The 24,749-nt window shown below is 42.7% G+C and overlaps 10 protein-coding genes across 10 annotated transcripts; 6 read left to right on the top strand and 4 right to left on the bottom strand.

Moving 5' to 3' along the window:
* Positions 1-977: 977 nt before the first annotated feature.
* Positions 978-2,912, top strand: SAPINGB_P006131 (uncharacterized protein; the record flags this gene model as incomplete). Its single annotated transcript, XM_032000845.1, has 1 exon — positions 978-2,912. One exon carries the CDS (start codon positions 978-980, stop codon positions 2,910-2,912), a length of 1,935 nt encoding a protein of 644 aa, XP_031856736.1.
* Positions 2,913-4,943: 2,031 nt separating this feature from the next.
* On the bottom strand, positions 4,944-7,829 carry SAPINGB_P006130 (uncharacterized protein; the record flags this gene model as incomplete). The annotated part of the gene is made up of 1 exon (XM_032000844.1): positions 4,944-7,829. The coding sequence occupies one exon, from the start codon at positions 7,827-7,829 to the stop codon at positions 4,944-4,946; it is 2,886 nt and encodes a 961-aa protein (XP_031856735.1).
* Positions 7,830-8,173: 344 nt separating this feature from the next.
* SAPINGB_P006129 (uncharacterized protein) lies at positions 8,174-8,674 on the top strand (the record flags this gene model as incomplete). The annotated part of the gene is made up of 1 exon (XM_032000843.1): positions 8,174-8,674. The coding sequence occupies one exon, from the start codon at positions 8,174-8,176 to the stop codon at positions 8,672-8,674; it is 501 nt and encodes a 166-aa protein (XP_031856734.1).
* Positions 8,675-8,919: 245 nt separating this feature from the next.
* Positions 8,920-10,569, top strand: SAPINGB_P006128 (uncharacterized protein; the record flags this gene model as incomplete). The annotated part of the gene is made up of 1 exon (XM_032000842.1): positions 8,920-10,569. The coding sequence occupies one exon, from the start codon at positions 8,920-8,922 to the stop codon at positions 10,567-10,569; it is 1,650 nt and encodes a 549-aa protein (XP_031856733.1).
* Positions 10,570-10,648: 79 nt separating this feature from the next.
* SAPINGB_P006127 (uncharacterized protein) lies at positions 10,649-15,064 on the bottom strand (the record flags this gene model as incomplete). Its single annotated transcript, XM_032000841.1, has 1 exon — positions 10,649-15,064. One exon carries the CDS (start codon positions 15,062-15,064, stop codon positions 10,649-10,651), a length of 4,416 nt encoding a protein of 1,471 aa, XP_031856732.1.
* Positions 15,065-15,414: 350 nt separating this feature from the next.
* SAPINGB_P006126 (uncharacterized protein) lies at positions 15,415-17,415 on the top strand (the record flags this gene model as incomplete). Its single annotated transcript, XM_032000840.1, has 1 exon — positions 15,415-17,415. One exon carries the CDS (start codon positions 15,415-15,417, stop codon positions 17,413-17,415), a length of 2,001 nt encoding a protein of 666 aa, XP_031856731.1.
* Positions 17,416-17,508: 93 nt separating this feature from the next.
* SAPINGB_P006125 (uncharacterized protein) lies at positions 17,509-18,609 on the bottom strand (the record flags this gene model as incomplete). Its single annotated transcript, XM_032000839.1, has 1 exon — positions 17,509-18,609. One exon carries the CDS (start codon positions 18,607-18,609, stop codon positions 17,509-17,511), a length of 1,101 nt encoding a protein of 366 aa, XP_031856730.1.
* A 180-nt stretch (positions 18,610-18,789) lies between these two features.
* SAPINGB_P006124 (uncharacterized protein) lies at positions 18,790-20,601 on the top strand (the record flags this gene model as incomplete). The annotated part of the gene is made up of 1 exon (XM_032000838.1): positions 18,790-20,601. One exon carries the CDS (start codon positions 18,790-18,792, stop codon positions 20,599-20,601), a length of 1,812 nt encoding a protein of 603 aa, XP_031856729.1.
* A 162-nt stretch (positions 20,602-20,763) lies between these two features.
* Positions 20,764-21,525, top strand: SAPINGB_P006123 (uncharacterized protein; the record flags this gene model as incomplete). Its single annotated transcript, XM_032000837.1, has 1 exon — positions 20,764-21,525. One exon carries the CDS (start codon positions 20,764-20,766, stop codon positions 21,523-21,525), a length of 762 nt encoding a protein of 253 aa, XP_031856728.1.
* Positions 21,526-21,588: 63 nt separating this feature from the next.
* SAPINGB_P006122 (uncharacterized protein) lies at positions 21,589-24,381 on the bottom strand (the record flags this gene model as incomplete). The annotated part of the gene is made up of 1 exon (XM_032000836.1): positions 21,589-24,381. One exon carries the CDS (start codon positions 24,379-24,381, stop codon positions 21,589-21,591), a length of 2,793 nt encoding a protein of 930 aa, XP_031856727.1.
* Positions 24,382-24,749: the final 368 nt, after the last annotated feature.

The raw sequence follows: 24,749 nt of genomic DNA, 5'->3' as shown, positions 1-24,749 counted from the left end.
AGCAATTAATTTTTTTTTAATATTATATCATCACACAGGGATTTTGTAATAAGTCCAAAAAATCGCAATTTTTTAGAATTATTACTTATTACTTGCTTTTTTTTTTTTCTTTTTTTTTTTTTTTCCAAGAATAATAACCATTATAATCTTAGTACTCTCAGAGCTTGGGAATAAGCATATTGAAATTATAGATATAAATAAAAGTTATACCGGAAACAGGCTCTCTACTGGAAAAAAGGTATCACAATTTGAATTGAGGGAATAACCAGAAGGAGAAGATGAAAAAATTAGTATGGTCTGTCAATTCCCCAGTGCCAATTAATCAGAATACTAGACACAAGTCAAAAGAGATTGGTTTTTTTTTTTAAAATGAGTTAAGATGGTAATCAAGACAATTCTTTATTGTTTTCTAGACATATTCCGGGACCATAATCACACTGTGCATTGCTTAGTTAGGGAACCGGTCCCCGCGAGAAACGACACTGGACCATTCGGGTGCGTGGCCGTTCTATGTCATGCAACAATACGGCTGGCTACACCTATATAGGTGTAGCCATATATATAACACCAAATTATAGAGACGTGCTCTCAACGAGGCATGTTATTTCTCAACATATTATTTTCCCAATCCAATTACCTTTTTTGCCAATATTTTATTTATTTATTCATTTATTAAATGAACAAAAAAAAAAAAAAAAAAAAAAACAAAAAAAAAAAAAACGATAACACCATTCAATGATCTTTTATTTTATTATTTTATTTTTCTAGCCGACGAAGGGGCATTATTTCTACACTCGGTGCGACTATATCGATATTGCTGATGTCGTTATTTTTAATTGTTCATTTACCCCATTTTTTTTTTAACAATATAAAAGGATGTCAAAATCCTTACCTATTTTATTTTTATTTTTATTTTTGTTTTCCTTCTCACCAATTCTCCATCAACCTTTTAACATAAATATCCTTCTATACTTATAATGAAACCCACATCTCCTTCTGGTCTTTTGAGTGCTGCAGGACTTCTGCTCACTGCTCAACAAGTCGCTGCTTGGGGCTACCTCCAAGGTCTTACTGCCAATGGTGAATACAACACAGCTTCTCTACCTTACTTTGATCCCTACCAAAACCCTGTCCCTAAACGCATCACTTGGCCTTACTGGAACAATGGCGGCAACCCCATCAAGGACTTGACTTCGACCTCTCTCACATGTAACCAACTTACTGGTACTGGCAAACTTACTGCCACCGTTGCTGCTGGTTCAGCCGTGACACTCTACTGGAATACTTGGCAATCAAGCGAAAACGGTGCTATCAATACTTACCTTGCCAACTGTAACGGACCATGCACTGCAGTTTCAGATCCTTCTTCGCTCTCCTATTTTAAAATTGATGAAAGCGGATACTCGGACAATTCCTGGGCTACTCAGAAACTCATTGCCAATAACAACTCGTGGACTGTCACAATCCCTAGCGATATTGAGGCTGGCTATTACATCATCCGCCACGAAATTATTGCCCTTCATGAAGCCTCCTGGGTCGGTGGTGCACAGTTTTTCCCCAGTTGCAGCAACTTGCAAGTCACTGGCGGTGGCTCTGCTAACCCTGAAGGTGTCAGTTTCCCTGGTGCTTATAAGAGCACTGACTCAGGTATTGTGTTTAACATTTACTATGGTACTGATTTGAACTCTTATGTTCCTCCTGGCCCCAGGCCATATGTTTCTGGTTCTAGCAGCAGCAGCAGTTCTTCTTCATCTTCAACTACCGAGGAAACCAGTTCTAGCACTGAAGTGACTTCGTCTTCTTCAACTACCCAGGAGATTACTTCTAGCTCTGAATTGACTTTGACTTCCTCAATTACTGAAGAAACAACTTCCAGCATTGAATTAACTTCTATTGCAGAGTCTTCTTCTGTTGCCGAGTCTTCTTCTGCTGTTGTCGAATCTTCTTCTGTTGAGGTTTCTTCCGCTGTTGCCGAATCTTCTTCTGTTATTGTTGAATCTTCTTCTGTTGAGGTTTCTTCTGCTGTTGCCGAATCTTCTTCTGTTATTGTTGAATCTTCTTCTGTTATTGTCGAATCTTCTTCTGTTGAGGTTTCTTCTGCTGTTGCCGAGTCTTCTTCTGCTGTTTCCGAATCTTCTGTCGATGTTTCTTCAGCTGTTTTTGAGACTTCTTCTGTAGGAGCTTCTTCAACTTTTATTGAGTCTTCTTCTGTTGACTCTTCTTCAGCTGTTGGCGAGCCTTCTTCAGCTGTTGGCGAGCCTTCTTCTGCAGTTGTTGAGACTTCTTCTGTTGAAGTTTCTTCCGCTGTTGGCGAGTCTTCTTCTATTGATGTTTCTTCCGCAGTTGTTGAGTCTTCTTCTGTTGCTGTTTCCTCTTCTGTTGCTGTTTCCTCTTCTGTTGTTGAGACTTCCTCTCCCATTATTGAGTCCTCCTCAACTTTTGCTGTCGATACTTCTACTGTTGAGTCCTTCACTTTTGCTTCTTCTGAGGCCACCACAACCTCTTTCGAATTTGACACTTCTTCAACCGAAGTCTCTGTTACCCCCTCTGAATTTTCAATTGAGTCTTCTGCTCCTGAAACCGTCACTTTTACCGAAGAAGTGTACTCTTCTTCTCTTCCATCGGCTACCAATTCTGCTTTCCCTGAGGTTGACTATGAAGACGAAGTCTTGACCTTGACCCTTACTGTCAATGGTGAGCCCATTGTCACTGCCGTTACCGTCCCTGCTAAAGTTAAGACTGTGACTGTCATTGATGCAGGTGCCACTACAACAGTCTACTCTGGGACCAAGACTACTACCAAGACCAAGACTACTACCAAGACCAAGACTACTACTGTGAAAACAACAACCACTAAGACTAAGACTACTACTGCAAAGACTACTACCACAAAGACTGTCACTGCCAATTAGTTATGAAATTTATGATGTAATGATGTGTATTTTGTTTAAATTTTAATGAATTTTTGTTTTGAAAAAAAAAAAAAAAAAAAAAAAAAAAAAAAACTTAAAATTGAGTTGTAATGATGCCCCTTAAAATACCATTTAACAACCCAAAATTCATTCAAATGATGATTCAAATACTATGAAATGATTTCAAAAGATGAGAAGAATTGAATGAAAATAGTTTCATTTTGTTTATGTTGCATTTAAGGACTTTTTTTTTGGGTTTTAATGTAATATTTAATTTTTATACAATACCTTGTTTTAAATCACTTGAAAAGCATTACTTATAAAAACTAAGCAGTTAAAATATAAATAAAACAAATAATAAATGTTATAAATTATATTATACTTAAGTTTCCAAATTTTAAAATAAGAATTAAATACTTTATTTGATGTTAAAAACTAGTAATGCCAAAACAAGTGTTAAATAGTTGTAAAGTGGTTATTGTCACATTTAATCGTAATTTAAATCAAGTGAGATCACTTTTTTTTAATGCAATATTTTCATTTAAACTTGACTCTAGGCTTAAGATAGCTTTAAAGGCCTTTTGGAATTTGTAAAGAGCTTATATGTACTTGACACATTTTCCATATTGACACCACTAATCCAAGTTTATAATGCATTATCTGCTCCAATTCTACTTCAATTCTACTTCAATTAAACATTACTAATTTTAAAACTAAATTAATGCTTTTTAATATTTTAATTATTATGTTGTTATAGCAATAAAACTCCATTATTCTAAAAAAAATATTGAGTTGAATTATCTATCAATTGAGTCTCACAAACTTTCAGTCAAACTTAAGTATGAACACAACAAGACTGTAATATACGCTTACCATATATCTCAGCACGCTCGGGATCTAGGTCGGTTCCCTGAATAACTCGAAAACTGAGTATTGGATCACAAAAGTGCACTACTGAACATCACTCTATCGTTATTCTCTATCGATTAATTCTATTTTTAAGCAGATTAAAGTAACTTTCAAATCTCAACTTTTGCTCAATGTCGGCGATTTCCCCGTACTATTTTCAATCCCTCTAGGGCTAGGGTACCACCCTGGGTTTTATATTTTTCAAATTTCAGACCAGACCCAGATATACATATCAGAATATTTGAGCACGGTTTAAAAACCGAAGAAAACTAAAACATCGAATATCTCGACAACTTGAAATTGAATCACAAAAAGAACCATACCATACTGAGTTATTTTTGATTATCTACAAATTGATACTATTTCCAATCAGTTTAGAAAGATTTTATTTTTTCAACTTTTGAAAAAAATCGGAATTTTTGACCTTAAAATTTCGATTCCGCAAGGGTTAGGGTAAATGTTAATATTTCCTAATTGAGAACTGAAACCATTCAATTTTCGGATCAGACCTAGATATACTTATCGGGAATATTTGAGAACAAGTAATTAGCAGAAAATTAAAACGTTGAATATCTCCAAAACCCGACATTGAATTACAAAAGAAATCTGATAATTATATGTTATTTTTAACTCTCTATCGATTGATTTTATTTTCAAGGTATTTGGAAAAGGTCAAAATTTTTTCAATTTAGAAAAATCAGCAATTTTGCAAACAAAATTTCGATTCCACAAGGGCTAGGGGAACCTTTAGAATTTCCCATTTTGGCTAATGAAAAATTCAAAATTCATCCAATGCTCAAATTTACTTAAGAAACATATTTAAGAACGAATGTAGAATACTCTATATAAATACTTGTAAAATATTTAGGAAAACAAGCAATAAGCCTCTTTAGCTTAGGGGTAGAGCATTGCACTTGTATCAATACAAAACATGCAAAGGTCAGCGGTTCAATTCCGCTAGGAGGCAATAACTTTTTAATTTTTGATTATTCATAACCTTTTTTTTTTTATTATGCTTTAATTGTTTTTTTTTTAATGTCAAACAAAGTATTCAACTAATAAATATTTTAATGCTTATAAAAAAAATTCCACATTTTACTTTTCTATTCCACATTCTCATCTTTAATTGTGTTCAATTTTAACACGCTTACGTGATTGCTTAAACTCCTCAATACGCTTCTTCAAATCAGTATTGGGCGTTACTTGATCGATAGTCAATGGCGAACGATTGAACGGGTCAGTAGAGTCACTTAGCAAATGAGATTTGATAGTTGCCAAGTCTACAGTTATTTTTGAAGTCGGCAGAACAACAGGTTCCTTCATGAGGGTAAACATAATAGGGTCCATAAACTCATCAGGAATTTCTCCAAGCTCCTCTTCATCGGCCTCAGTTTCATTCTTGAGGCGGAGAGCATCAGCTGCAAACTTCTTAAGCTGGTCAATTTCTGCTGGAGACTTGAGCAGACGCTTGCTCAGCAAATCAACAGCACGATCAAACAGTTCTGGTCGGAAAGATCTACCGTCATTGGCCACCGCCTTGATAAATTCCTCTTGTTTTGAAAGATTGAGGTAAACATCCACCATATAACTCAACAACTCCCGAGGCTTAAACCCATACTCTTCAGAGTTTTTAACCTTAAGCTCACGGCATTTGGGCCCAACAAGAGCCTCTAAATTGTAGTCAAGCATAGCTGCCAAACGGTCAACAAGTTCGGGCGTGACAAATGCTCTGGGGACAGCCTGGGTGAAAAGCTTGAGCAAGACCACTGATTGTTGAGCAAGCTGGACATAAGATTTTGCCATGCGCTCCACCGAGGCAAGTTGTCGCTGTTGATCAGTCTGCTCAGCAGAAATATTAGCAGGATCACTGCTTTCAAGCTCTTTTTGAAGACGGTGGATTTCAGAAAGTTTGGAGAGAGACTCGTCGAGAAGATATGTTGCATCATTAAGCAACAAAGCCACAAACCGAACAAAAAACTCAGTATCTGTCTTGCTCTCTGCCTCTAACCGGTCTCGGTAAACTCGATTGTTCCAGAGTGTTTTAATGATTTGGGAAATGTAATAACGCGCGTTAAACTTATCTTCAAACTGGGAGCTAGCGCCAGTTCGTTCAATGTCAATGTAAAACTGTAATAAAGTGTGGAAAAGATTGTCCAAGCACATATGATCAGTATTGAAGGCATCCACAAAAAATCCCCTTGTATTAACAAACAACTCAATAGAACCTGTAAAGATGACCTCGACAAAGCGCGTCTTGACATATGGATTCTTGACGTAATGAGTCATTCTCAGAAATGTAACAAGAAATGTGAGCAGTGGCGACAAGTTTTGATGAATTAAGAGATCTGGAAGGTTTCGTGAGAAGAATAAAAAGTAAGTGGGAATAATATCCAAAAAGTATTCCGGCCAAAATTTGAAAAAGTCTGGTGGTTGGTCCGAGGGGAAGGGCAGCGATATCTTTTGTGATGGGTACTTCTTCTCCGGGTCGACTGCTCGAACAAGGAAAAGAGAAAGAAAAAGGTTAAACTTCATAATCTGTGATTGTAAATGGTGGTCAAAAAGAACTGCCTTAATGAGATGGAAGTAAGCATTAATAATATTCTTCTCGCCTTCCAGCTTGACAAGTGCCATTTTAAGTGCTCGTTCGTTGGGTGTCCCCTTGTACTGTTCCAGCTGTTTCTTTAAATATTGCTCATGATTCTGCATATCTTCCAAATGTTTGCGAGTGCGTTCGTGGTAATGCATACACCCGCCACCACCATAATGAAGGTAGGCAATTGCAAGGTAAAAAACGTCCGAGATGAAGTTTGCTTTTTTCGTCGAGTCCTTAGTTTTTTCGTAAAAGGCCTTGGCCTCTGTTGAGTCACCATTAATCATAGTCTCATCATCAATGGTATAAACTGGTTTAATGCTAAAGTAATCCATTGAGATCTTGTCAATTTTGGTTCCATGCACGTCCACAAAGGGTTCGCAAAAGCGGACCAGAAGAGCAGTCACGTTAATCATTATAGCGTCGGATGAAATAACCTTGTAATCGACCTGCATGGCGACGCGCTTGTGATTGGCGTCAATTAAGCTTCCAAAAAACTCCAAAAGCTTGTTTCTGGTTTCCTCCGAGTTACGGATAATCTTGTCACAAAGATAAAAAAGCTTTTCCTGAATGAATTTAAGCTCAGACCTAATACCTGCATAGGCGTTTTGAATTGCAGCTTTAGTGAGGGATGATGAATTGCCAAAAGTTGCCATTGAGGATTGCGGGTTTACTGGAGAAATGCTCAAAACTGGACCTAAAACTGATTTTTTCTCCAATTCAGGGGCTGATATTCCCTTTGGGTTGAAGCTTTCCAAGCTGACAATGGCATTGAGAATATTTTTATTCGAGACCAGGTGCTCAAAGGTCTCCAAATATGATGCAGAGATGGAGAGATTTTGCGTGGGAGACGACAGAATCTTAGAGTTGATTTGTTGGACAATGGGCTCAATGAGCTCTGTTAAAGTGGCGTTTTCAGCCGCTCGGTTTGCAACCAGGTGGAAAAACGACCAAAAGCGTTCCGAGTCGTCATTTTGTTTAGTGATAAAAGCTGCAAGGTCAAAAGGTTTGTTTCCTTCTTCTGGCTCAAAAACATCTGGCTCTGTAGCAGCCAGAAGGCCATAGTTAATTAAAAAGGATTGAAGTTCACGCAAAGTACTAGACTGGGCTTTTGCATTATCAGAAGAAGACTTTGAGAGAGAACGAAGCATGTCTTCTGAGTGTTTCCAAGAACGATAGAAGTAAAAATAAGCCAGCTTCTGGGTATGGAATTTTTGGTGAATAGCGGCCCAAAGGATAGCATCAATGTCCTCGATTGACAAAAGTAAAGGCTTGTCTTCTTGTTCTAGCTCCGCGGCATAGGCTGTAAGATAGAGCGGCACCTTGGAACCCGTATTTCCTTCAGCAGTGAGCGGAACTAGAGATACATTCAAGGCCTTTGCCAGAGCAGTACCTTGAGGAGTCTGAACAGTGGCCATTGTTGATAAAGTTTAGGTGGATGGTGGCGGTTTTGTGTAGTAGTAGTGGTGGTAGTGGGTAGTATAAGTTGATTGTGGCGGTTTCTTTTTTAAAAAAGATGCGACAAGCCCATCGATATCGTTGTAAAAAAGGTGTTACCCGGCCTCTAAGATTTAAATACTCCACAGAAAATGAAGGCAATGTCATCACCAAGAAAGCCAATTTGAGAGGCCTTTATATAACAACAACAAGGTCTTTAAGCGTCATGGAAAACGATTTGAACTTTCATATATTTAGACTGGTGGAGACTGCAGAGTCTATTTCATCAGTATATTTTCGACCGCCAGGAGTTTTCACCAATGCAATGCTCACTAAGCCAGACATCACATCGTTGATGCGTGATGCTGACCCAAGTGAGGAGGCATTGTATGCAACATCGAATGATCCACGTGCTGTTTTGAATCGTGCTTCATCGGAGCTTAAAGCTGCGTACTCGAAAACTAATTCCAGGCGCAAAAATGACCCAGCAGATGTGGGACTCATTTGTGCGGCCGTTGATTCAGTCACAGAGATTTATCCGTTGCCAGGGATCCGTGAAAAAACAGAACGGTTACGGGCCCGCTATGATTATTTCCAGACCAGCATAGCCAAGCAAGAAGATCGTATTGAACATCAACGGCAGCAACTGACACGCATGACACTGAGCTCCGGAGTAGTCACGGCTTCTAATTTGGAATCTCTCAACCAGCAACAACAGCAAAAGGCTGTAGAGTCACTCACTTCTGTGCAGGCTGCAGAAAAAATTGAGCAATTGCGTGCTGAGATTGCTCAGCTCGAAGCCGACGAGGAAGAAAATCTGGTGTAGCATTAAAAAACTCGAAACGGGCTGGTCCCGAGTCCCGGGGTTGAGTCCGGGTAACTTTGTAGAAACTATTTATTTTTGATATTAAAAAATTTAATCACAGCCACCACCAATTTTTTTGTTTTCCCACTACCACCACTCTCAAATTTTTCTCCTGTCTTCTTCCACTAATACTACTATACTCACATTTAAATAGCCACCGCCACCACAAGTAGCACCAGCACCAGCACCAGCACCATCACCGAACCATGAACTTTGGCAGACAGACACCGACAATTGTCGTTCTGAAAGAGGGAACTGACACTTCCCAGGGAAAAGGCCAGACTATTTCCAACATCAATGCATGCCTGGCTATCCAAGATACGATCCGCCCAACTTTGGGTCCTCTCGGATCAGATATTTTGATTGTTGGCGGAAACGGTGAAACCACCATTTCTAACGATGGTGCCACCATTCTTAAGCTTCTCGATGTTGTTCACCCTGCTGCACGCATTCTTGTCGATATTTCTCGCTCCCAAGATGCTGAGGTCGGTGACGGTACCACTTCCGTTACCGTTTTGGCTGGCGAGCTGCTCAAAGAGATCAAAGGCCTTGTTGAAGAAGGCGTCTCTACAAATACAATCATCAAGGGCTACCGCTATGCTGCCCGTCTCGCTACGGAAAAAATCAAATCAATTGCAGTTAAGGTTGACAAATCCAACCCAGAAGAGCTTCGCGATCTGCTGGAACGATGTGCAGCTACCGCAATGTCCTCCAAAATCATTTACAAAAACTCAGCCTTTTTCACAAAGATGGTTGTTGATGCCGTCCTTACTCTCGACCAAAACGATCTTAATGACAAGCTTATTGGCATGAAGAAGGTCCCTGGTGGCAGCATCGAGGACTCACTTTTTGTGTCTGGTGTTGCTTTCAAAAAGACTTTTGCTTATGCCGGCTTTGAGCAACAGCCCAAATCCTTCAAGTCCCCCAAGATCCTCTGTCTCAATGTTGAGCTCGAATTAAAAGCCGAAAAGGACAATGCCGAAGTCCGGGTAGAAGAGGTTTCCGAGTACCAAGCCGTTGTTGATGCCGAGTGGCAAATCATTCTCTCCAAGCTCGAGGCTTGCAAGGACTCGGGCGCTAGCATTGTGCTTTCCAAGCTCCCCATAGGCGATCTGGCCACTCAGTACTTTGCCGACCGCAACATTTTCTGTGCCGGCAGAGTCTCTTCCGACGACATGAATAGAACCCTGCAGGCCGTTGGTGGCATTCTTCACTCCACAACATCCGACATCAAGCCAGAAAACCTCGGTACATGCGACTTTTTCGAAGAGCGCCAGGTCGGCTCTGAGCGATACAACTTTTTCACTGGCTGCCCCAAGACCAAGACCTGCACTTTGGTTCTGAGAGGTGGCTCTGAGCAGTTTATTGCTGAAGTCGAGCGCTCGTTACACGATGCCATCATGATTGTCAAGCGCGCTGTTAAGAATAATATTGTTGTTGCTGGCGGCGGTGCCTGCGAGATGGAGATTTCCAAGTATCTTCGCGAAGTTTCACGCTCTATTGCCGGCAAGCAGCAACTTCTTGTCGCTGCCTTTGCGCGTGCCCTCGAAGTCATCCCCAGACAACTGTGCGAAAACGCTGGTTTCGACGGTACCGACATCCTTAACAAGCTCCGCATGCAGCACGCCAAGGGTGAGCAGTGGGCTGGTGTCGATTTCATCTCCGAGTCCACAGCAAACAACTTTGACAAGTTTGTCTGGGAGCCGGCTCTCGTCAAACTTAATGCTATCAATTCGGCAACCGAAGCTGCTTGCCTGATTCTGTCTGTCGACGAAACTGTCAAAAATGAAGAATCCGGTGGCGGCCAAGGCCCACCACCTGGTGCCATGCGCGGTGGAATGGGCGTTCCTCGCTAAAAAATCAAAAATAAATAATAATAAAAATTCAATCTTGTGTATTTAATAAAACTTGGTAAAGAGAAAAAAAAACAAAAATCTACGAATTGCTTTTTTGGCGCTCACACTTCCATTTCCAAAGAAGCGTTTTCATCTCATCCACTTTTAAGTTGGTTTCAGGATCACCATTCCCGCTTTGCAAGTACTCTTGATAGGCAAAAATAAGACGCATGTTCCACAAGTCTTCATTTGATCTTGGCGACCGTGCTGCCGACATATTTGCAAACATCAAATCCTGTTTTGAGGTTTCAAAGGCACGATGAAGTAAAGACGTATTGGATTGGGTAAACCGCTCCAAGTCAATATCGGCCAGAATTTTAACCTTGGATAAAACACTGGCTAAGGATGAGCCACCATGCTGCTGCGTGGGAGGTCCTGTTGCGCCCGAACCCAAGGGGTTGTTACTCGTGCTTGACTTGTACTTGTTGCCATTTTGTTGAAAGATATCAGTTGCTTTATTGATGATGGTACTCCGACGACTCACGTAAACTGTTAATGTCTTTAAAAAGGCCTTTGTGAGTGGCGATTCTGGTGCGGAAGCCAGATCCAATTGCACCGGACTATAGGAGTCAGAAACTGTAGAGATTTGTAGCACATTTTCAATATTGGGAATGGCACAAGGTGCTTCTTGAACCACAATTTTACCAGATTTGTACTCAATTTGTAAATTGACCACACATGGGTGTCCTGTTTCAACCTCTCGTACAACGACACAGTTGGGCTTGGCGGCCAAAGCCCAAAAGTATCGCAATGGCTGCAAGTACGATGTATTATCCACAAGAACTCTGGGGAACACAGGATAAACGGAAATAAATAGAGCTGCAAGAGCAAAATTGTCATTGCCAAATCGAAACTGTCCACCTCCAAGAAACAAAATGCCCAAAGCTAAATGCGTCGCAATATTGACGCCACAAGTATCCTTTCGTGTCTTGAGACAAAGACGACGAAATCGTCTTAAAGCTTCCAAATCGCCAGTACCAGACATGACAATAGACAACGAAAGACACAGAGAGTTTTGGATATGAAGGAGTGCTTGTTTGGCAAGTAGCTGGTCATGCTGGGTCACATTATGTTCAGTAAGCTTGCAGACAACATCAAGAAAATGCACAATACAATCTCGGACGCTGGTATTTCCAGTTGATGCATACTTGAATGTCATTGCCATACAAAGACCAGCCTTGATGTAGTAATAAGAAATTGTATCTGTTGAGTAATTGGAATTGGTTTCAGAAGTTGTAAGAAGCACAGCCTTAGGGATATTTTCTTGTATCCACTCTGCATTGCTACCTATCTGGTCCCACATAATGACATGATAAGCCAACGTGCGAATTAAAAGAAGATCTGGGCGAATGTAGTCATAAGCTTCTTGGTTCTCCGGAGGAGCCAATTTTTTTGCAATCTCAAAGTTGTTTGTGCGAAGAAATATAAGCAATAAAGCGGCAATAGTGCCAGGCATGGAAATCTCCAACTGCGAAGTTTGGACATCTCGAGGAGCAATGGCTTTTTGCATAAGACGTTCAACAATCTTAACGTCGTTCAAACCTTTGAGATCGTTACCCTTGCCAAGATTAATCAACCCTAGTGCAATACCCGTTGCCAACTTATAACTCTCATTGGTATGTATCCGGATGCTTTCTTCAGTATGAACACGAGTGCGCCCTTCAAGTTCTCCCAAAAACGTTTCCGTCATTCGCCGGTGCGATGATTCCAGGTAAAGTAAACCCATGCCTACAACGCCTGCAGTTTGAACCTCAACAGAAACATTTAAATCACTGGAACCAGGAGGTAGTAAAGCAAAGATGTGAACACTTAAAACCTTGGTAAGTTTGGTATCCATAGAGCGTAAATTACTTGCAGCCATGCCAATTAAAAGCGCAATGCTTGTATGAGAGTGCTTGGGACCGAGATAGTTATAAATGTGCCATTCTTCCAAGTTTTTAAGATGCCCATTTAAACCAATACCCAAAAGGAAGCCTGCGTGTTGAGAGTTTAAATGAGTAGGTTTGTTAAAAGCAATCCAGTTGCCATTAACAGTGATGGTATCCTTAACCAAACTCAATCCCGAAGCAATACCATTGTGGAAATACCCCCAAGAAAGATTTTCTTCAGAAACCAAAGATTTGTTAAGAGTCATCGTAATGTCCCGGGGCTTGACAATGGCTGAAAAATTGAGCTTGGGAATTGGAAACTTTTCAGTAACTAGAGGTTTGCGGGCAGAATAGTAAAATGCAGCACGTCCAATAGGAACAGTGCAGGTCTTCAAAACTGACAAAATGTATGTTTCTTCTTGCTTGTTAAGAAGATCAAGCTCACTCATATTTGGGGTTTGAATGACAATGATGGGTTTTGGTTTCGAAGATTGTAATATGCGTGATACTTCATAAAATCTGCGGTCAGTGGAAAAAATAAGCCGAGAAATTTTAGTTCTATCAGATTCAGTTTGTTCATCCCAGGCGCTGAGAAACTCCAAGTCTCCAACCGTGCTAATTAAAGCTGATGTGTACTTTGGCATGGCATCTTTATTAGTACCAAGCTGAGACATTTCCGGAGTTAATGTGGAAAAAAGTAGGTCATCGCGTCCAAGAATATCCCATAGCTCAGTATCATCGAGCTTTACAAGTTCTTGGGAATTCTCAGAAAGGTATTCAAAAATAACATGCTGTATTCCACCAGAGAGATCATTTAGGATTTTCTTTGAAAGTTTAACTGACAAAAAGTTTTCAACTGAATCTTGGGTTAAAAGATTAAAAAACCTTAAGGTGACAACAGATAATGGAGTTAAATCGTCAAGAGAAGGATCAGAGTATATCTCAGACAGACGGGGAAAGTATGCAGTAGAAGGTTCCGAAGCTAGACATTTTAAAATATTTGGGGGTTCAGAAAAAGGATGACTGTACTCTTCAATAGTTAATTGAGGGGCTGTTGGCGCAAACCCATAGTATGATTTCCAAGAGTCGTTCCAGCCAGACCAATGAGCGAGATACATTAAAAACTTATCAATTTGTGAGAGGCTTCCTGAAGATGTGTACCCTAATCGAAGTTCTTCACGAATGTAATGCAAAAGGTTAATGACATGGGGGCAAAGTTCCGGGCTAATTTTGTCATCAAAAGATTCGGCAATTTTTAAAGCGGTCGGTAAAATTTCATCTAGTGTCATTGTGTCAATTTGATAGTTTTTGAACTGTTCTGTAAACTCCTTTAGGCGGGATGCTGGGTATAATTGGCAAACCAAGGATGCGACCAGCGCTTCCCAGTTTGAAAGAGTAATTGCATTTAATAGCACAGTCCATGCAAAACTCAAGGTGCGGAAAACTCTAAGATCAACTAATTTATAAAGACCTTGGAAAATCTTTACTGAAAGGTCATCGCTTGGTACAATTGGAAGATTGATGTTATAAAATTTGTCGGAGAATGCGTAAATCAAGTTAGATGAAGTGTAACTGTAGAACCCAATTTGAGTGATATTTCCCCAGTGAGATGGAAGTTGAATCGGGATTGACTTTATCGATAAAAATGGATCAAAAAGATAGATGTTGTTGGGTTGATTTAACACTGCAAGAATTCTCGTTTTATTACTGATATCAGTCAATAGTAGAGGTGACGATCCGGGGATTTCAAAAGACTTTGACAATGCTGGAATGGCAAAAGAGGGATTTTCTAAAGTACTGAATAACATAATGTTGATGGTATTTGACAAACTGTTGGAAACAATGATTGCTGTTTCTTGATTTAAAGTACATGCTTCGACATAAAGGTGATCCAAAGACGTATATAAAGAAAAACTGCTAACTGAAGTAAGCATTAGATGCGATGATGCTGATGAAGTCGATTTGTTAAGTTTAGAATGATTTCGAATACTTTCATCAAAAGTATGGGGAGTGGGGGGAGAATTGTGATGATACCGTAGGTAGTAGATGTTGACTTGACGACGAACAGGATCAAAAGTGACTACAAAGGGGATCTCAGAAACACCTCCAAAATAAACAGGCTCTTCGGAAAGACAAATTGTAGTAAGGGAAGATGTATAAATGGGTTCTAGTTCAAGCAATGGGTTTGACATAAGATGAAGTTTAGGTGAATGTCCATCATCTTCAGCAAGAGTCCCTGGGGCATCAAAGTTACGTGATAGGACAAGCCCATGTGGAGATGCTGTTATAGACGCCACAACAAATGGTATACTAACAATATGGAAATCTCCTCTGAGGTAGTATGCATGAAGGTAATTTGCGGCGAGAATGGCTATTGCATCAACTGATTCTGGTTGAGCATTGGCACCGCCACGAACCGGGTGTTGTTGGAACGCAACAAAAACAGCTCTAATTGATTCTTGAGGGGTATCTGGGAAAGAGAATTTGCGCATGAGCACACCATTCCGAGACCAAAGCACCGTAGAGTTTGGTCCCATAGTGAGCTGATTGCCCGGGATGGAATCCTGCTGGGAATTGGCTCTGAGCATTTAGTGGTGGTGGTGGTAGTGGTGCTAAAAGACTGATTGTTGATTTGATTTTTGATTTCAGTTAAGAGATCTTCACAAGTATTTTTAGCGCAACAACACAAATTTTATTGATAGTTACCCGGCCGCGGGGAATATTTTTGCGGCAAAAAAACTTTTTGTGCCTCTCCACCCATTTTTTACAACACATTTCTGTCCTATCCAAAGCGGTTCTTTGCTATATATTTATATATCTTTCCTTCTCCCCCCCTCGACACAAGGACTCACCACATCCCCCTTCTTCTGAATCCTTTTGCCAGAAAGTGCTCTGCTTATGGCAATTGCGCTCTCTGTCCGACGATTCTCCCTTAGAAATGTCTACCCGATCTTCGCGTGCTAACGGTTCTCGCGCAGACCTCGTAACCACAGGAGCCCAAGACCGCGATAAACCGCCCAATAGCAACAATGCTAACTCTACCCTGACAGCGACAACCAAGGTGGCGTCCGATGCTCTAGCTGTCATGGCTTCGGCAAATAACAATCTCTCACGCTTTAGCCGTACAGTAACTACGACGGCGTCAACGCTGGTGGCATCTCAGTATTCGTCTGATCTATCTGGCACGTATTACCATGAAACAATGCGAGATTTAGCGCGCAAGCCCGCCTTTCAAAAGCGCTTCTTTTCCTTTTCCCGAAAGGCCCCATCAGAGGTCATGCGAAGTACTCTTTCTTCAAAAGATGATATTAGATTTAATGCGCTCACAGCAATTCCAGATGAGCTCTTTTCACAAATCCCAATGGGTGCAAGCAGTCAGTTTTCTCTTTTTCAAGGGTTTCAGGCCACTACAGCAACGCTCCCTGAAATCTCTGGCTCCGAAAAGGCCATCACTGATGGATCTTCGGATTCATCACTAACATCACGCTCTGCCCTTGTGAAGCAGCGTGATAATATCTACAACACGCTGGATCTCCTTGAAATCAGAAAGGATTTAGCAGCCAATGAAATCAACGAAATTGACAAAAAAATTGCGTATCTTCAAGAAAACAGACGACTGGTATTTGAGCGCATCGCATCACTTGAACAAGAAGAGTTTCAGCTGGAGAATAAGGTCCGGCACCTTAGCAAGCAGATTGATGAAATGCCTGAAGAAGAGGAGGAAGAAGAGGTCAAGCCTACCCCAGAACCTCCCAAAAATGTGAAAAACGCCAAAAAAACAAAGAAAATAGAAAAGGAGGACAGTGATGACTCGCCTCTTTTATCCCAGAGCATCTTTGGCAAGCTACAAAAGCACAGTCAATCTGAAAGTGAACCAGCAACTACCGAAAAGCCTCCGAAGACCCACAGGGCGTCTACTTCACGTAAGACACATCCTACTCTTCAGCAATACTACAAAACAGGAGACTCGATCCGACTGATCCCAGCACATGAAGACTTTGTGACGTCGCTAGACTTTGATATTCCCTTTGGCACAATGGTGTCAGCTTCCGTGGATGATTCTTGCAAAGTGTGGGATCTTGGTCGTGGCGTGTGCAAAGGTCAGCTGCGCGGACACAATGCATATGTGACATGCCTTCATATGGATGGCGATATGGCTGTTACTGGATCCATGGATGCATCTGTGCGGTTGTGGAACCTGAGCGGGTTTGAGGTTGACGAGGAGGAGCCTGAAGATGCGTGCTTACAGGTATTTGAGGCGCACCTCGGTGAGATTACTGCTCTTCATTCATATCAAGATACACTGGTGACTGGATCCGCCGATAAAACGATCCGCCAGTGGGATCTGCGCAGTGGCAGATGCCTGCAAACCCTTGATGTTCTGTGGGCTGCTGCACAATCTTCTACTCCCTTTGCAGAGTCTGGTAACTGGCGCTCGTTCCAAGGAATTAACAACACCGGCAAGGATAGCTCGTCACCGGCGCCGTTTGTAGGTGCGTTACAAGTGTTTGACGCTGCTTTGGCAAGCGGAACTGCAGATGGAGCTGTTCGCCTGTGGGATCTCCGCAGTGGCCAAGTACAGAGGTCACTGGTTGGCCACACAGGCCCCGTGACTTGTCTTCAGTTTGATGACGTTTATCTGACGACAGGTAGCTGGGACCGAAGCATTCGAGTGTGGGACTTGCGAACAGGCTCTATTGTAGATGCATTTGCATATGAAAACCCCATCACAGCACTGCATTTTGATGCACGCAAGATTGTTTCTGCAAACCGTGAAAATACCGTCAAAATTTACGACCGGGAAACGTCGCAGCACTGGACCTGTGGACCTGGTGTCAAGGACGAAGAATCTCTAGTGTCGATCCACCTGGCCACTTTTAAAGAGGGGTACCTAGTAGAAGGCCGGACCAATGGTTCTATTGGTGTTTGGGCGTGTTGATAGGAAATAGAAATGACAGTTGCATAGTGTACATATTTTTTTTTTTTTTCTTTCTTTCTTTCTTTCTTTCTTTCTTTCTCTTTTTTTTTTTTTTTACTTTTTCTCAGAGTCTGAGGAAGATGACGATCCATACGTAGGAAGAGCATCCTTAAGTGACATTTGGGCAGAGCCACGAGCAAGCGGCTTTTGCTGGGTCGGCGCGGGTTTCCAGCCAATGAGATAGATGACGCGGAACGTGGCTGGGATGGACCCGTCTTCGTTCCCGTGAAGAGCTCGGTAGATAGGATCAGCAGCAACCAAAATGTCGCGCGGGATATACGACTGGCGGGCCAACACAGCATTAGACTCGCCCATGGCCTGTAGGTCTTCAATGAGTGAATAAGTGTCAGGGTACGAAACAATAATATCGTCCACATCGACTGTAAGAAGATTGAACTTTGCACGTTGCATTAAACTGCCCATGTCACGGACATCAGCCAAAGGACTCATGCGCGGGGAAACACCGCCGGCACGTTCACTCTCAGCAAGTTGAAGAGTAGTACGGAGTTCATAAAGAGAATCTCCACCAAGCATGGCCGCCATGAACATGCCATCAGGAACGAGAACATCTTGAACACGAGACAAAATGCCAGGCAAGTCATTGATCCAGTGCAGCGACATGGACGAGAGTACCGCGTCAAAAGATTCTGGGGGGAAAAGAGGAGCGCCATCGGGACCCGTAAGGAACTCTTCATCGCCAACGACTCGTGACAGGTTCATTTTGGTATTGAATGAGAACTGGTTGAGATCTGAATCACGGTACAGTAGTTTTTCTGAGGATTCCAGCATGGTAACGTGCTTAAGGCGACTCTGCACCAGCTCACTGTCTGGGGTGTCTTCGCGACACAAAACGTTTTCCAACGTGCCGGCGCCGGCGCCGAGATCAAGGACCCGAGGAAACTCGCGGGAAATAAAAGCAAGACGCTCAATCATACGGGAAGCCACTTCTTCACGCAGGTACGAGACCTCGCGCGACACGGAGGCATTGCTGGCAGCCCGATCTTTTTGAATCCGCTTGGTGCGCTTATCGAAAACCTCGTAGGCCGGACTAGGGGTATTAGGAGCAGCCGAAAACTTTGCCGGGAACGTACTAAAGCACTGGGCCCGGGAGACGGCAGGGTATTGACGGAACAAGGGTCGTAGAGTTCGGATCATTGAGATGGGATTTGAATTGAAAGTGGTTTAGAGGAGGTGAAGCAGAATTTTAACTTAGTTGCCTTTTTGTTTTATTATTTTTTTTTTTAATTTTTAATTTTTAATTTTTAATTTTTTAGGTTACCCGGAAATTTTTTTTCTATTCATACATTTTTATTTACTCAAATCTTCAAACCCCCAATGAGCATCTCGGCACATGCATTCAGACGGGCCCCGAAAACAACCGGGTCCATTATTTGTCGACGGTTCTTATCGACTGTCGACTCAGTCAATAAATCTTCAGAAACTGCAGCGGTTCCTTTGACTCCTCTACATTCAGTTCCGCTTCCCAAAGATGTCATTTTGGTCTCTGCAGACCCCGTCACCAGCACCGATAAGTCTGACTGGCCACAGATTGAAAGAATCATGCGCAAGTACAATGATACACATCGTTACTCGGACACGTTGCAGCTAGCTACGCGTATTGAGCAACTCAAGCTGAAACCACCCGTGACGATTGCTGCAGTGATTCTGAGCGCATTGACTAGAGGCCATGACATGTCTGTAAGTGTGCCTGCTGTGCTGGCCATTGTTGACACTGTTCTTGAAGTTGGTGGTCGGTTAGGGGACTACGCTGAGCGTGGGCTTTATTTTGCACTTCGACGGTGCACGGATCCGCTGCTACGGTATGCATTGCACAAGCAATGTCTGCGGTACTTTAAAGAAGCAGTAGAACCTGTGGACCCCCCAGAGGTTGCAAAGGAAACTTATGCCATTATTCAAGGCAACTATGTTCACGGGCTTTTGGCTGGTGGCGAAATTGAGCAAGCGTTTGGGATTTTCCAAAAATTTTCTAAAGAAGGAATGGACATGCGGAAGTTCCCCGTGGAAAGCTTGGTAGACCGGCTTATAGGCAAGGAGCGCCCAGGGTCTTTGCATGTTTATCAGGATTATCTCAAGAATAATAACAATACTCCAGGAATATTGACCAAGGCTCTAGACTTTAGTGCAGAAGGGACAAACGATGGCACAGAAACTATGGAGCTATGGGCCGATGCTGTTGTATCAGGCAAAGTGGAGCCATCGAACTCTACGCTCCAACGTATTCTCGAGAATCAAACAGTTGGCCAGGTAGGATCTGTATATGGCAGTGCATTCCGACGCTTGTCGCTACAAGCAGATCACTCACAACTATCCACAGGAGATGTTGCTGCGATACTAACGAGTCTGGCAACAAGCCGGACCATCCGTTCAAGCGCAGACTTTTTACCTGTGCTTGAGCTGTGCGCCGAGTTTTGGCCCGATTTAAACTATAAGCTTCTGGACGCTGCAATGGAAGCGCTTTGGTGCAAGGCCTCCCCTGGGGATCACTCTCAGTTCTATGTTCCCTTTATCGAATACTTTCCAACTATTAGTGAATCTGATTCACCCAAGTTCCGAACTTTCCTGCTTAATCTAGTTGTTCGGTCGCATCGCCAGTTGTGGTCGCCATCTGCATCACTTTACGCGTTCCGTGCGTTTTTACATGCCGGAGTGGCAACCCCAGATGCATCGACGTTTGAGGAACTGGCCGCTTCTGCCATGGTCATGAAGCATTCCAAGCTGCTTTCTTTGCGTATTTACGAAGACTGCGAGTTGTTTGGTATTACACCAACTCCACGCATGTACGAGTTATTGATCCGTGCAAATGCCCGTGGCCGTAACTTAACGTCTTTACTCTACTTTTTGTCCCGTGTCCCAGACCCAGAACAAACTCTGCCGACGTACCTAAAGTCATTCTTGTACCACCAGTTTGAACGCACCCATGACAAGCGGTACAAGGAACTGATGGATACACCTCTGGGACTTCGCGCACAGTACAGCGAGTTCCCGTCATATTCTGATCTCAAGGCATCGAATAGTCGTCCCCGACCAGGTATCATCTCTGACTATAGCTTCTTGCAAGATCTGGCGTATTCCAAAAACTATCTAGCTGGATGGCCGTTTGAAGAGCTACCGCCTCCCAAGGTTTGAAGTTATTATCAGTAACCCCCTTTTTTTTGTATATAATGTAGTTAGTTACCTTGAAGTAACTGTTAAAAAAAATTTTCTTTTTTGTTCCAGAAGAAAAAAGGTTAAACCCTTTGCCTCTATCATTAAAAAAAAAATCGACTTACCCTTAATCCTTTCCTCCATATGCTTCGTTCTTTAACCCGAAAATTATCTACAATGTCAAAAGAAATCACCCGTCAAGCTGAGCTTTTCCAGCATCTTGCTGCTGTCGAAGAGTCCATAGTTAAGGAATGCGTCGCGGTCGGTCGTCCGCGTACAGCCGTCAACTTGGTTGCAGTATCAAAGTACATGCCCGAGTCCGATATCCAGATTCTGTATGACGCTGGGCACCGCGATTTTGGCGAGAACTATGTTCAGGAGTTGGTGCGCAAGGCCGGCACGCTTCCTGGCGATATTCGTTGGCACTTTATTGGTGCTTTACAATCTAACAAGTGCAAAGTGCTTGCTAAAATTCCCAATCTAAGCGCCGTGGAAACGGTCGACAGTGCAAGTAAGGCTCAGAAACTGAATGATAATCGAACAGATAACGACTCCATACTTGGTATTTTCTTACAAATCAACACCTCTGGAGAGGATCAAAAGAGTGGTCTGGCGTGGGATGCCACCGAAGAGGTTCTGGAGGTGGCTCGCGCTGTTACAAAGTTCCCCCGGCTGCAGCTGCGAGGACTTATGACCATTGGGTCTTTTTCTGAGTCCCATGCAGAAGGTGTCAACTCTGATTTTGATCGACTTAGCAAGCTGGCTACTACATTGCAGACCGAGCTGGGCGTTCCGATTGGACTGAGCATGGGCATGAGTTCAGACTTTCTCGAAGCCATTCGTCAAGGGTCCACTAATGTGCGAGTGGGGCGCACTATTTTTGGCAATAGACCTGTCAAGACATAAACACTAGAGATAACGGTTAATGTTATTTATTATTATACTCTTTTTCGTTTTTTTTTAAAAAAACTACAACAATTGGTACATTAAAGAAATGTTCTTAGCTAAAATTGCCGGGATACGGGCATCTGTCGCACGCACAGTCACCCGGTACATGCTTTGATCTTCATTGGGCTCCAGGCGCACCAGGCACCCGAACGACCCACCGTTGGACGTATGGATAATACCCGCGCCCACAATATTGCGTGGGTTGCGGTCTGCGTTGTCGATCCGGGACCATTGCAACGCCGCCATTATGCGGCCATCGTTAATGCCGGCACCAAATGCTCTGTTTTTAAATACAAGCTGTGACTCAAGTCCAGTCCCACCTGTAGCAGCAATCTGTGCCCAGCGTTTAAAGTAATCATCTGTGGAAAGTTCTGTCGGCAGCATAAACTTTTCAAGTACTACAGGAAGCTTAAGCGTCAGAACTTGTAATGTACCAGCCAAGTAAGTAATCTTAACTGTGGGGGATTCTAAGAAAGGCTCATGGGCTTCAAGCATAATGACCTGCTGGGTGGTTTTGTTGGCAGCAATGCTAGAGTCTGGGAAGTTCTTTGTAGAAACAGCGAGCTTGGGGTTTTCATGGTTGGTAATTTCAACAGAAAGTGACTGTAGTGTTGACCCAGAGTTGTTGCGAAAGTACAAAATGACACAGCCCAGGTGCCGTCGGTAGTCGGATCGTAGACCAATCTGCAGCATGGAGTCCTCGTAAAAAATGCCCTCTGGGTTGAGAATGAGTTTTTTGTAATTTTGTTCCCAACCTGATGTGAGGAGCTCCTCAGCAGGAGTTGGAGTGGGCTTTGTAGGGGTAGAAACTAAGGGTGTAAGCACGGGAATGGAAGAAGTGGTTGGCGTATTCGAGGCCTCTTCGAATAACAGGTTTTGGGTGTTTGTGCTGGCGACAGCGGCAGTGGCCGTGGCAGACGTAGCGGCAGCAGCTTGCAGTTCCTTTTGCCGGCGGCTTCCAGGAGCCCATAAGCGTTTCCCCTCTGTATTAGTGATGCGTTTTGTTTTTAGACGGGTTAGCATGGTAGAGCTGCGCTCTGGGAATGGAGGCATTTCGTCCCAGATGATGGGCAAAAGCTTCATGTGCTCGGCGCTTGACATTTTCAAGTACTCATACGAACGCTGTTGGAGTTCCGAGTCGACTGACTTTGCATTGTATTCAAATACTTGCACTAGCTGGGGCTTGATTTCAGGGAAAAGGTTAACAAACTTGATGTAGGTGGTGAGCAAAAGGCCCTTGGTAAATGCTGAACATGAGGGGAACTTGTCGTGTAAAGCAAGAAACTGGTCAAGTGGCCCAGAGTTTTGCTGAGTAGAAATGAGGTTTCCATACTCGCCAAGCAAGTATCCGCCGACTTTGATAAGGTTTTCATTACAGTTTGCTGACTTGAGGTACTGAAAGATGGTTTTAACAGAATATTCCTGAAGGTTTTCATTATTGACGACGATTTGGACGACGCGCTGCCAAACTTCATCATTTACATGGGGCCCGGCAATCGACAGCAAGCGTAGTGAAATGTCGACATACCATTGGTATTCAGTTGCGTACTTTTCCACAAGCACGGCGATGCGGATGACCATTTCACCACGAATAGAAAAGTCAGCTGCTTGGAGGTACTTTAATAGTTCATTGACAATTGTGCGGACATTGGATGCGTTACAGATGGAATACAGGAGATCAATGGCTTTCCTGCGGACAGAAATATCACGGTCACGAAGAGATTGGGTAATGGTAATCAAATGAGAAGAAATAGGGACCTGTTCGTAGCGAGATGCCATATTGGCCAAAGCACCAATGGCCAGATAACGTGTGTTTGTTTCCTTTGAAGTTAAAAACTGCCCCAGGATCTGAACAATTTGCTCCATGAGGTTGTGGTCCATGTCGAGATGAATAGCCAAGTCGATTGCCTCAAAGAGAACTGCATTTTGGGCATTGCTTTGTTGAATATTTTTTGATGGAATGGAGTTTGCAGAGATGATTTGTGTAATGACTTTGCGGATAGAAAGTTTAATGGTTTCATCGGTTGAGGGTGGGAAAAACTGGAGCAACCGTAACAGTTTAACAAAAAACCAAGGGGCTGGGACAGTGTAATAGTAGTACTCTTCAGGGCAACCATTTTCAAAGACGAGATGCTGGAGCCGGCGAACAACCTTAGAATAGGCCAGTTTGTAAGCGTCAGGATTTTCCTGAACCATTTCAGAAACAAGAGAAGCCACAGAGGTAGCAACGCCCAAGTTATCGGAGTCAATCTGCGCAATGATGCGGTCTGCGCGGGAAGGTGGGATAATTTTGCGGTCTCTACGATAGAGGCGGAGAATGGTGAGTGCAGCTTTCTTGCGTACAAAGTCCTGGGATGTGGGAGAAATGAGAAGCTTAAATATGTCGTCTGCTAGCGCGTCTGAGATGGTACTTCCACCAACAGTGGCAATGCAGTTAAGAGCAAGACATGTGAAATACTCATTCATGGAGCTGAGATCCTTTTTAATGGAGTTAATGACAAGGTGAAGCATGTCTGAGTTTTCATTGAGCAGCACCGATACAGCCAGGTAGCCAATCTGCTTCTCGGAGTAAGTATTGGAGGAGATGAGCGAGATGGATTCAAGATGGCCAAAGTTGACCTCGTAGCCCAGAATATAGATGTAGATGAGCTTGCAAATGTATTTTTTCTTTTGGTATCCGCTAAGACCCGTGTCCTTGAATTTGTTGCGAATGTTTGCGAGTTCCTGGTTAATGCGTTTGGCTTCGACTTCGCGCTCGCGGGCGTTTCGCAAATCTGCGATAAACCGCACCAGGCCTTTCATTGGCTGCGACATGGTGGCTATAGAAGAATGGAAGACGACTTTATGCTTGTCTGTATGGATAAAGGATATAAAGTATTGGGAGATGACTTCCTCTTCGACTGGAATGTTGGATTCTAAGAGGTCTTTTTTTTTTAATTTTTTTTTTATTTGTTGTTGAGGGAGTAAAAGAAAATTTCCGGCCGGACTGGTAAAAAAACGGATTTCCCTGTGGTGGGTTTTTTTTTTTGGCGGTTTGAAAAAAAAAAAAACAAAAAAAAAAAGTCGCTCAGGTGTTCATTTAGGGATTTGTTACAAGACATTTTTATGTAACAAATAAACGCGCGTTTTTCGTGACTTAAAGACGCGTTATATTTTATTTTTTTTTATTTTTTTTTTTTTCA

Source organism: Magnusiomyces paraingens (assembly GCF_902498895.1).
Source record: "Magnusiomyces paraingens strain CBS 517.90 genome assembly, contig: contig5, whole genome shotgun sequence".
Lineage (NCBI taxonomy): Eukaryota > Fungi > Ascomycota > Dipodascomycetes > Dipodascales > Dipodascaceae > Magnusiomyces > Magnusiomyces paraingens.
This window is presented reverse-complemented; position numbering and strand designations above follow the sequence as displayed.